Source organism: Humulus lupulus, chromosome X (genome assembly GCF_963169125.1).
Source record: "Humulus lupulus chromosome X, drHumLupu1.1, whole genome shotgun sequence".
NCBI lineage: Eukaryota > Viridiplantae > Streptophyta > Magnoliopsida > Rosales > Cannabaceae > Humulus > Humulus lupulus.
This window is the reverse complement of record NC_084802.1, coordinates 1,655,456-1,667,818: the sequence shown is the minus strand read 5'-3', so window position 1 is coordinate 1,667,818 and position 12,363 is coordinate 1,655,456. Positions and strand designations below refer to the sequence as shown.

The 12,363-nt window shown below is 31.3% G+C and overlaps 1 protein-coding gene across 1 annotated transcript; it reads left to right on the top strand.

Annotated features, from left to right (window-relative positions):
* The first annotated feature begins 3,252 nt into the window (after nt 1-3,252).
* LOC133803708 (uncharacterized) lies at nt 3,253-5,899 on the top strand. The gene is made up of 2 exons (XM_062241818.1): nt 3,253-4,350; nt 5,725-5,899. Exon 1 carries the CDS (start codon nt 3,720-3,722, stop codon nt 4,308-4,310), a length of 591 nt encoding a protein of 196 aa, XP_062097802.1. The 5' UTR covers nt 3,253-3,719; the 3' UTR covers nt 4,311-4,350; nt 5,725-5,899.
* Nucleotides 5,900-12,363: the final 6,464 nt, after the last annotated feature.

The following is a 12,363-nucleotide window of genomic DNA, read 5'->3' as shown; positions in this document are numbered from 1 at the left end:
CCTTTACTTAAAAGAGAGTTTCAACTAAATTAAATTCTATTAACTCTATTCCAACAATTAAATTCTAGTCACAATACCATTAACTCCAGTCCAACAATTAAATTAGACTACATGAACCATGCTCTTTTCCAAATGATATTTAAAAGAGAGTTTCAACTAAATTAGTCACAATACCATTAACTCCATTCCAACAATTAAACTCGAAAATGATGCTGTAATGCCCCGGATTCCTTATTATGGTTAATGGCTGGATTAGTAAGCCGGGAGGGTCATAACTGTTTAATTATGCCATTAAATGTGTTTATGCATGTTTATGAGAATTATATTATAATATGATGTTAAATGCATGCATGTGAGTCCACATTTGTTTACAGGGGTATTTTGGTAATTTGGCCCGTTGAGGGTATAATTGTATAATTGTATGTGCGTTAATGACATATTATGAGACCACATTATAATTTGGATTGGTTCGAGTATTCCGACATGAGACGATCGTTGAACGGGATTTATCGGTTTGGTCATAACAGGTTTGAGCTCGGGGCTCGGGGTGAGTCTCGGGGTGTTTTTAATGACTATAGCGTTACCGGGATTTTAGGGTAACGGGGTATGAATTATTGGTTTTTGAGGATTTTGAGATTAGCGGGAATTGGGAAGCATTAATTATAATTAACGGGATAGGCGGAAAGTACCAATTTTACCCCTAGAGTAGCTTGAAAGGCTTAAGATGACACAAGGGTATTTTGGTCATTTTAGGGGTGGATATATGAGACTTAAGTGGCTATAGAAGGAGGTGGAATAAACAGAACAAAAACAGGGGTTTGCTTCCTCCTTTCCCGTACATCATCTTCTTCACTTCTCCTTTGAGGGTTTTGAGTTCTTGGTGGAGATTCAAGCTAGGGAAACTTAAGGGCTGGATTGGAGACTTGATTTAGCTTGTGAGGGAGGTCCAAAACCGGTTCCAAGGTGAGCTTTAGCCACTGGTTTTTATACATGCTCTGTTTTGATTGTTAGTTTCAGCCTTAGAGTTTTGATGTGGGAAGTGTGAATCAAAGGGGGTTTTAGTGTTAGTTTGATTGGGGTTTGATGTGAGTGAGCTAAGGGTGTTGTTTGGGGGTTTAATTGTGGGTTAGGAAGGGGTTGTATGAAGGTTTGAAGGACTGGTTTGAGAGGGAATCGCACAGGGGAAAATCTGGTTCGTGCATGGGCGTTCTAGCTGGTCTGGACTGGGCGCCACGGCCCTTGGTGTCTGTCAGGAGGAAACACAGCCCTTGGTGTCTGTGTTTTGTTTCATTATTTATTTGGACCCTGTATTTTGATAAATTATTTTTTGGACCCTATATTTTGTAAAATGATTAAAATAAAACTCTAAACTCAATTTTGATGAAGAAAAAATTGAATATAACAACACAGTTTTTAAGCAGAATGATTTTATTTTTGTTCTGAATTGTTAGTTTGGTAAATTATTTGTGATTTTAGTTGAGAAAACATTGACCAAAATCGGGTTTAGGGTTCTATTTTAACTATTTTACAAAACATAGGGTCCAAAAAAATATAAACCCTTACTTTATAATATTATATTTTATTTAAAAAACGTATTCAAATTACAAAACATAATCAATTTTAAGAATTTAAAGTATTAATTGTTTCATCTTCTTTGCATTAGCTTTAGTGCAAGTTCATTCCTCAAATTGTTCATGAACTGTGCGTTTTCTGCTCTCCAACTGGGTTCATTTGTTTCTTCCAATATTTGTTTTTTCTGGTCCTTTCTCAAAGATTACTTGAGGTTGATCAAACTGATTGAATAATTCATCATTGATACGCTCTTTCCTGATAAAATTATTAATTGCAAAACATGCAATAACACATCTCTTTGGACATGAAACTCATATGGAGCCATCTTATCTAGTATTGGAAATCTTGCTTTCAAAACTCCAAATGAACGTTCGATAACATTTCTAAGTTGAGCATGAGCATGGTTCATCCTCTCCTCTTTCGTTACAGTACGCCTACGACGATAATCTCCTAACCAATATCGAACATTATAGTAAGGAGGTAAAAATCCCCGAGTGCATGGATATGCTGCATCACATGGGTAATACTTATCTGAAATTTATACATATAAAAAATGTTAAACTAGTTAAAATAGAGAATTGAGTTATCGTACTAATAAATTACATTTCACTAATCACTTACTTGGAGAAGGAAATGGAAAACAATTATTTGGATTTGCTATTATCTCTTTTAGAACTCACGAATCATGTGCTACTCATTCCCATCCTGCATAAACGTAAGTAAAGGTCATGTTGAAGTCACATATTGCTAGAACATTTTGGTAGTAGTTACCCTTTCCTCTTCCTCTATATGCAATTTGTTTATCAAGTGGGGTTATAGTATCCACTAGTGTTCCATCAAGTGCACCAATTGCCCCTGCAATAAATTTATAAGTTCAAATATTTATAACAAATATTTTATTAATACAATTATGATTTAAAAAGACAATACCTTGAACAAATTTCAGATTTTTTTTTTGAGCAGTTAGAATATTGGAATCAAGATCAATTGTGGGTACTATAACAAAGTAATCAATGATAGATATAATATTATAAAGTAAGTATACACAAAATTTTCAATTTCTGAAAAGTATATCAAACGTTTATGGAGAGGGAACAAACAAATGACATAATAATATATATACTTTATATCAGTTTATGATTTCTAGACAATTTATTAAGCAAAAAAAACAAAAGAAAAAAGATAAGAATAAACACAAACGTAAAAGCAAAAAACTACAAAATATTAAGCATAAAAAAAAAAAAAAAAAAGAATAAACAAAAATATAAAAGTAAAAAAATGACATTGATTTGATTGCCGCAGAGAGACAAAAGAAGAAGTGGAATACCTAATATGTCAAAGGAAATAAAAGAAAAGAGAAAATTATAGATGTATTAATAATATTAAGAACCCATTATAGATATTTTTCGGTAAGACCCATTAAATAATAAAAAGTAATTAGAAAATAAAAAAACATGAGAGACAATAATAAATCCAAACAAATAGGCCTTAGTCTACTAGTTTAATTGTGAAACTCTTTGTTGAGGTCACATTAATATTTAGACTTTTTACCTGTAAATTATCTTTTAAATTTTAAATATTTATTTAATTCAAAACATAATTTTTTTTGTCCTTAAATGAGATATTAAATTGTGAATGTTTAGGCACGTGTTCCAAGTAAACTCGTGCACGGCCAGTATGCTCAGGAGGGGTAGTTTCGTCATTAACTGCAAAACTGTGTTTCTCGAGGTAACCTTCGTCCGTTTCATCCGAGTTAAACCACCAAACCAAACGTGTAAGCCCGTACACATCGTCTACTGCAATCCGTCCGATCATCTGAAAGTCAAATACAATGATGATCTAACGGTGTACAATCATCGCAGAGTTGACTCTTACAAAACCCACACACACAATAATAATAATAAACCCTCCTCCGTTTTCTTCTCCTTTCCCAGTCTGACAACTCAGCCCCACAGTACTTTTGGCTGTACTGTCCATCACCGGATTCCTCACTTACCCCAACATCACTTCGCCACGTCATCACTCATCCACGTAACATCCTACGTGGCACCCACTTTTTCTATAAATCATTTTGTTTACTCCGTCTCCTTCTATGTGCTCTGCTCTGTATCTCCATATTCACTCTTTCTCTCCTTATTGGGCCTAGCATGGAGGAGGCAGGCCCAAAACCCATACCCGACCCAGAAGCCTACGACGACATCACCGGAAAGTTCATCGGGCTAATGGCGGACATGTCGCCGGAGATTCCGATCAGGGAAGAGCTAATAGAAGAGGTCATGCAAGAGCTTTACAGAGAAATAAGTAGTAACGGGGATGGGCCTGGGGTTGGGCCGGGGCCCAAGTCGACTACGGTGGCGGGATCAGAACAAGTTCCGACGACGTCGTTTGATGTTGTGATAGGTAAAGAAAACGACAAGAGCGAGAGTTGTGGAGCGTCGTTTTCGGAGTCGGCGTCGACGGTTATGGCGGGCATCGAGTACGTGGCGGCCACCGGAAGATTCGCCGGCCGGAATATGGGGTCCACGACGACAATGTGGAGAGAGAGTGGTGATGATGGGTCGTACTGGTCGTGGGATCATGGTGGTGATGATGATGAGGTAGTGATGATGAGGAAGAAGAAGAAGGGAGTAGTGGAAATGGACGGTTGTGATCGTGGGTGTGATGATCAAGAGGTTGATGATGAATGGTTGGCAAGAGTTCTGAGCTGGGGCCCAGTGGAGCTTGGTCCATGGTTTTGATCATTGGATATTATGATTCTGGGTCTTCATAGATTTTAAGGTATATAATATATTTATATAAATATATATATGTATGATATGTATGTTTAACTTAATTAGGTTTATTAATTATTTAGCTAAAAAAAGAAGGTTTTATAAATAGATAATGTAAATATTATTAGTTCTTATTTTTCGATGAAAACTCTCTCTTAATTATTATTTTTGTATATATTTATGTTGTTTTGTTGTGGTTCAATCATATCAATATCAAAATTAATAAATGAATCCATATAATATATATAAATATAGAAAAGTTTTTTTATAATCATGCACATCTTTATATATTTTTTTAAATTATAGTAGTTGATCATAAATTACGTAAAATAAATAATACATGTGTTATTATCTCATATAATAATTGTGATATATTAAATTCATACATATATTTTCATATGTCCATAAAGGCATATCAACTTAAGAACATTTCGATTATAAACAAGTATATATATATATGTATATTCACTTCGATGTGCTCGAAACTTGTATCTAATATATATTATATATAGTGATCACAAATATCATATAGAATATATAGATATAGTGTAAAAAATTAAGGTATAAACAAGTGGTAAATTTGAGAAATAAATAATATTTTGAGGTACGTACTCTCTTTACTCACACTAGTACACATGACTCAACACGTACTTTTTTTCACATGGGGTTGGCTTTGACATATGATTTATGTATACATAATACATATATATATATATAATATAATCATCATATATTCATAGTTAATATTTAATACATATGGTTGGTAATATTATTTGGTCTGATGTATGTTTGTAATGTATCGTTTTAGTACTCTCTATATATAATAATGTTCATTTCGTACTATATATTTTGAAATCGTACATATTTAATATTCTAAATTCAAACTTAATTAATAAATTTTTACCAATTTAATCTACTACTCTTAATTATATGAGTTATAAATTTAAATTTAATTACGTATAATTGATGACAATTTAGTCGTATTGATAAAATTTTATTTATCAAATATTCTAACTCTAGGATACCAAATGCATGATTTTAAAATACAAAATATCACATGAACATTATTGAAAAATAATAGTACCAATACGATACTTTGCAAAAACACAGAGTACCAAATAAGTAAATTTACTTATGTATATGATAATAATATATAATATATGTATATTGTTTTAAATATATATATAATATATGTATATATTATTACTATATATTTAACTAATAAATGACGTAAAAAAAAATATCTATTTCTTTTCATAATCAATTATTTATTCTTTTACATAATTAAGTTAACAAAAAAAAAACAGCATCGTGTACAATCATGATCACGAGCTTCAAAATTGAGTTCAGCTTTAATTTGTAACTCTATTTTTTTTGGCAGGCAGAGATATCCACATGTCAATATCGAAAGGATATAAAGCATTAACTAATCCAATATCCTTTTTTGTTTTGTTTTTATAAAGAAAATGAGTTTGTACGAGTGATAAAAAAAATCATGTGACTCTAAATTTATCTCTATCTCATATTATATATCGATTCAAGAGTCTGATCTAATACATCGAATTGAACAAGATTTATAATATGAAGTATTATAATTACAAGATTTAAATTATGAACAAATAGATCAAATAATTTAATTAATGTCTCAATTATTATATATATATCATTATATCTTAGTAGGGTCAGTCATAAGTTAAGGTAAGCTAGACTCACGCCTATAGACTCCTTTGCCTAAAGGTCTATTTTTTTTTTTAAATATTTTTTGAAAAATACCATAAACGTTTAGAAATTTTATACAAAAAAAAATTTCTAATCTTTAATATTTTCTAGAGTCCAATCCTATTCAAGGCCACCTTAATCTAAGTGATAATTTATATATGAGTTTCGTTGATTCAAATAACAACTTAAGAATATCGATAAGTTGCATTATTTGATCATTATACATCTATAACAAGGACCCCTAAAGCTAGCATATATATATATATATGCTATTTTTTTTTACTATAATATATAGCTTAGTAATAATAACAAGCTCAAAAAAAACATCCATTTCAATCCAAGTAGAGCTAGGCAGGTCCTAAAGATGGTTTATAATAAAAGAAAAAGGAACACTACTAATAGTAGTTAGTTAAAATAAAACATCAAAGCATTAATTATTCTTCACATGACCTAATAAATATCGAATAATAACAATTATTTGGCTATAGTGATATATATATATATAAAGATTGGTTATAACGAGCCCTAGTATAAGCCCTAGGAGAGACACAAATCAAAATTGATAACTACATGTACTTAACTCACATTGTACAATATGATCAATAAATGGCCGGCCTACATAAATAATAAATGTATATAATAAATTGATAGGTTTTTTTCTTTCTTTTTTTAAATCACATTTTGAAATTGAAAAGTATTAGTGATCTTTCAAAAATGATGTTTGAGACAAAAAAAATATAGAGATGTGTAAATTGATTATTGATTTTTGTACTAATTTTATTATTGTCATAAAGAGTATTTTGTGTTATGAAAATAATAATCATTTGACTATGTAATCGAACATAAGAGAGACCAATAATTCATTAAAAAAAAAAAACTTTTTTTTTATAATATTGACAATAAGAATATTATATAATGCTTTTAAAATATATGAAAACTACTAGATATTTTTAGTATACCTAAACTTAATATTATCATTGCTCAAAAAAAAATTCATAATATTAGTGGTGGTCATTAAGAAAAATAAATTATTAGGTTTTGTATAATGTCTTTTTCTTTTCTTTTTGCCCTTTTTGCCATAGGATAGGGTGTACCATGGAAAAAGACATTACAAACAATTTCCTTTTTGTTTTCTTTTTCTAATTATTATAAATAAGACAAGACATACCACCAACCTAAACTTAAATTATTGTACTTCTAAAGTAGAAAAGCTTATTTACTTGTCCTCCATAGATGTACCATATTTTCATTATCTACATTATATTAGGCTTTGGTCCATACCCTAGATGCTAGGCAGCCATAGCTAGCTCATATGTTTATTAGGTTATTTTGGACCTTATACATAATAATAATTTCATATATATATACATACATAATATGGTCCTTTTTCATTATTCTCTGCCTTAAATTTAGGTTAGCTTCTACTTAGAGAAACATACATTAATACTGTATGCATGTGTACATAATGAGAGTCCAATGTGGTCACCACTCACCTTTCACTTCACTTGTTTTGAACTAAAGCCAAATTTACACTACTATGCACTCAGCCACCCATTAATAGTAGGGTTTTTATTTTGGCAATATTATTATTATTGTGATATATATAGGACAATTTTTTTTTATAGGGGCTTCACTTTTAACTCTACTAGTGGGGCTCTCAGTGTTTCTCGACCCTTGAACAATTTTCAGCGCGATTTTTTTTATCACCGTGTATATTGTAGCTATTTAGAGCATCCGAAAAATTTTCAGAAAATTCCGAATTGTTTACAGTACCGAAAACTAGATTCAAACATGTTTTTCACGTGCATAAAAAAAATTAGTCACACGTGCAACAACATATTTAAACTTAGTTTTCGGTACTGTAAACTATTCGGAATTTTCTGAAAATTTGCAGGATGCCCTAAATAGCTACAATATACACGGTCTTAAAAAAAAATCGCGCTGAAAACTGTTCACGAGTCAAGAACACTGAAAGTCTTACTGGTAGGGCTTAAAGTGAAGACCCTATAAAAATATTCGCATATATATATATTTATATATTGACTCACATATGATAATGCACTCTACCCACCAACTTCAAATATTACTTTTGTCTTTTCATTTACTTCTCTCACAAAGTGTGTTCATTTATTCTTTTCCCAAACCTTTGCTCCTATAAATTTATATATATAAACACAATGAATTTTGATTAGTTTTATCGTTAATAATTAGTATTACTTTGATTTTTGAATTAATATTATAGTGATTAATTAAGACACAAATGATACTTTTGTCAGTGCGTTGTGTTTTGTTCAATAATTTATTGTGACATGTTAGACAATATCTAAATATGATACTTAACTGTAATTAGTTCTGTTAGCTAGTAGTTTGTTGTATTCAGTTGTGAGTCTAGTTGTTTTGTGTAGTCTGTTACATATTGTGCTACACTATGTAAGGTTGTAACTCAAATTTTCATTAATGAGAATTACTTTTTGCTCATTCATTTTGTTCAGAATTCATTCTTTCATTTTCCCTAACATGGTATCAGAACCATTGTGATCATTCTCTGTTTTTCATCGTTTATCTTCTTCTTCGACTTCATGGCTACTTCATCTAAACAAAGTGTATATACAATCTATTTATACAATAAAGGGCAACAGTAATATACCAAATGCACTCCTAGATATAAGCTTTATTAATTCTAGAAGATGGTAATCCCTTGGATATGGCATAACAGATTGCTATATTGGTTTCCAACGGGTTGGCAAATATCATGGGATTTTCTGACCGTTTAGAGAGGTAATTCTCTTGCTCTTTTTCTTTATTGCACATATCCTCATTAGTAATGGGATTTGATTTATTTTTGGATAGTGAATCAACATTATCTTTATCATGCCCCCTCAAGCTGGGAAGTGGTAGAGGATGAACGCCCAACTTGATCCTTTAATAATTCCTTCTCATTAAAGGATCTTAGTGATGTTACCTATTTCCTTAGAATTGAGCTCACTTATACAGATTATGGGGTTCATTTATCTCAACGTAAATACATCATAGACCTTTTGTGTCAAGCCAAGCTTCAGTATGCAAACTCACTGCCCACACCAATGACCGGGGGTGAAAAATTGTCTGCCTATGGAAATGACCTAGTTGAAGATCAAACATTATACGAGAGTCTTGTGGATGCACTACAATATGCAACAATAACAAGACTAGAAATATCATTTGCAGTCAACAAAGTTTCTTAATACATGCATAATCATCTTTAGTCACACTAGAAAACAGTCAAGAGGTTGTTGAGATACTGAAAGGGATTGAAAATTTGAAGATACACTGAGTTCCATTTGGTTGGATATTGTGATGTCAATTAGGCATCTGATCCAGACGATAGATGGCCTACATCAAGTTATTGTGCCTACCTTGGACCTAATCATGTTTCAAGGTCTTCTAAAAAGCAACAAACAGTCTCAAGAACGAGTACTGAAGCTAAATATCGAAGCTTGGCTAATCTGACTGCTGAAATCACTTGGCTCCAATCGCTACTTTCTAAGTTAGCTGTTCCACTTCATAGTACTCCCACACTATGGTGTGACAATCTCAGCACGATCCTAATGCTAGCTAACTCGATTCAACATGCACACACAAAACATGTTGAGTTAGACTTGCATTTTGTCAGAGAAAAGGTGGTTAATAAGCTCTTGCAAGTTAAACATGTTCCTTTGTTGGATCAGACAACATACATTTTCACTAAGGCACTCTCACCAACTCGATTTCTTCTCATAAGGACCAAACTTACAGTGGCTTCCTCACCCACTTAAGTTTGAGGGGGAGATGTTAGACAATATCTTAATACGCTACTAAACTATAATTAGTTTTGTTAGTTAGTAGTTAGTTGTAATCACTTGAGAGTCTGTTAGTTGTTTTGTGTAGTTTGTTACATATTGTGCTACACCATATAAGGTTGTAACTCAATTTTTTCATTAATGAGAATTACTCTTTACTCATTCATTTTGTTCAGAGTTCATTCTTTCATTTTTCCTAACAAGACATTATGCAAGAACAATTCAACGCTTTGAAACTTGAGAGGCATAATATAAAATATGGTATTTTTTAATAATTATACATAAAATAATATTTTTTTTAAAGTGGGAGCTATTTGTATAAAAAACATATTTATTTTTAAATTTAGTGTCTTTTTTATCGAGTAATAAATACAAACACGACTCGTTATGCTAACTTAACATGAAACCGTGTATAACTCAACACGCGTCTATATCTCAACATATAAATGTGTTTATACCTTATTATTTGACATGATTACTCAATATTATCATAATGATTATACACTAACAATGTCTAATTTCTTATTTGTTAATTGTATAAATGAACGTGATAAAATTAAAATGATTTAGTAGAAGCAAGAGAAAGTAGAATTGAAAGGTAAATCATAATTTGAGAAAATACAATTATAGAATTTGATAGATCTAAATGTGGTATAACTAAAATAACTTCATTAGTAGTGGGACATAGGTTCAAATTAATAATCAAACTAACACAATTGGTCTTTATTTAAGTTTTAAACTTGTGCCATTGCATAGAGCATAACCAAAAAGAGGATAAACATACAAAATTGAGACATTCTAAAAGTTTATTAGAAAAATAACCAACCATCTGTCCAAAAAGATATAACAAACAATTTGAATAAAACCTTATAATGAATTACACAAAATTATTAAAAAGTCCTAACTTATTAGAAAATTACAAACTAGCCCTTAATTTTACACTTTTTGAGAATTTTGGACTTTATTAGAATTGTCTTAAATGGCCATATATGAATTTTCACATCTTTTGCATTGCAACAAATGTATGTCTCCTCATATTTACATATCTCATCTGCTTTGTTGGATTTGTATATGAGATATGCCTAATGATTTATATATATATATATATATAATGCTATGAGACAGACACCAATAACAATATTATATATTAGTGTATATATATTTAGAAATTTTCTTAGGTTTGCATCACTTTTTCCTTTACTGTAAGAGTATTTTTTATTTTTGATATTTGGAGAAATTATAACTCATTTTTTTTTGCATGATGGCGTACATTATAGTTATAACAAGGATCATGCCAATTTTTTGGTAAATTCCAAATAATTTACAGTGCTGATTAGAGTTCAAACAGTCAGTTGTACGCGTCCTTAATTTTTTTTTTTACGAGTAGAAAATATACTATCTGAACTCTGATTTCGGTACTGTAAACTCATCACTTTTTCTTGAAAATTGGCGGGATACATATTATAACTATAATGTATGACATCATGCAAAAAAAATTGGATTATAATTTCTCTAAGTCCCAAAAATAGAAAACGCTCATACAATAGAGACAAAAATGATGCCCATGTTAACCCAAGATATGTTTCCAAGAGGGGGGGTGAATTGGAAATTTAAACTAATTTCGGAAATTTAAAACTTAATATGCCAAATTATGCAATAAATCAAATTAATCAAGTAAAAGCAAATAATATGGCAATCAAATATATATAGCAAATAATCAAATTTGTAATGTAAAGAGTTGAAGGTTAAGAAATCGCAAACTCTCGAATTTTACAAGGTTCGGTAGAACTAAGCCACCTACGTCCTTGGTCTTCAAAGCTATAGACCTAGCTTTGAGTTCAACTATCGAGCCAAGTTAGCGGGCTTGACTAACCCTTACAACCGGGAATTTTTCACCAAGGTATTTCCAAACCTCTTACAATAGTTTTCCACCACCAAGGACTATCAACCTCTTTTTCGGATTGTTGAAGTGCCAATCTCACTCTAACCGGGTTGTTTACAAAACCGGTGCCAACCTCACCTCAATCACAATATGGGAATGCGTTTGATATTACAAGCAAAAATCACTCTAGAAGTATGATAATACAATGAGAAACCTAGAGTGATTAGCAAGCACACTTAGAAGGAATAAATACAAATTTTGGCTCAAGTGTGTGAATATGTGTTTGGATGAGTTAAACTTTGAAAGCTCTTTGAACTCGATGGATTTGGTTTGGTATATGTAATAAATGCTCAGCCAACCTCCAACTTTGAGTGAAAAATGAGTTTATATAGAGTTTGGGAAAAAACTAGCCGTTTATAGCCGTTAGGGGTTAATTTTCGAAGCTGTCTGCCGCGAACCGGAAGTCCGGATGGGGAACCGGAATTCCGGTTTCCAATCCGGAATTCCGAATGGCAAACAGAGAGCAAAAGTCTGAATTGTGCCATTTTCCCGTTTTTCAATTCTTCATAACTTTTAGCTCGTTTATCCGATTTCAAAAATT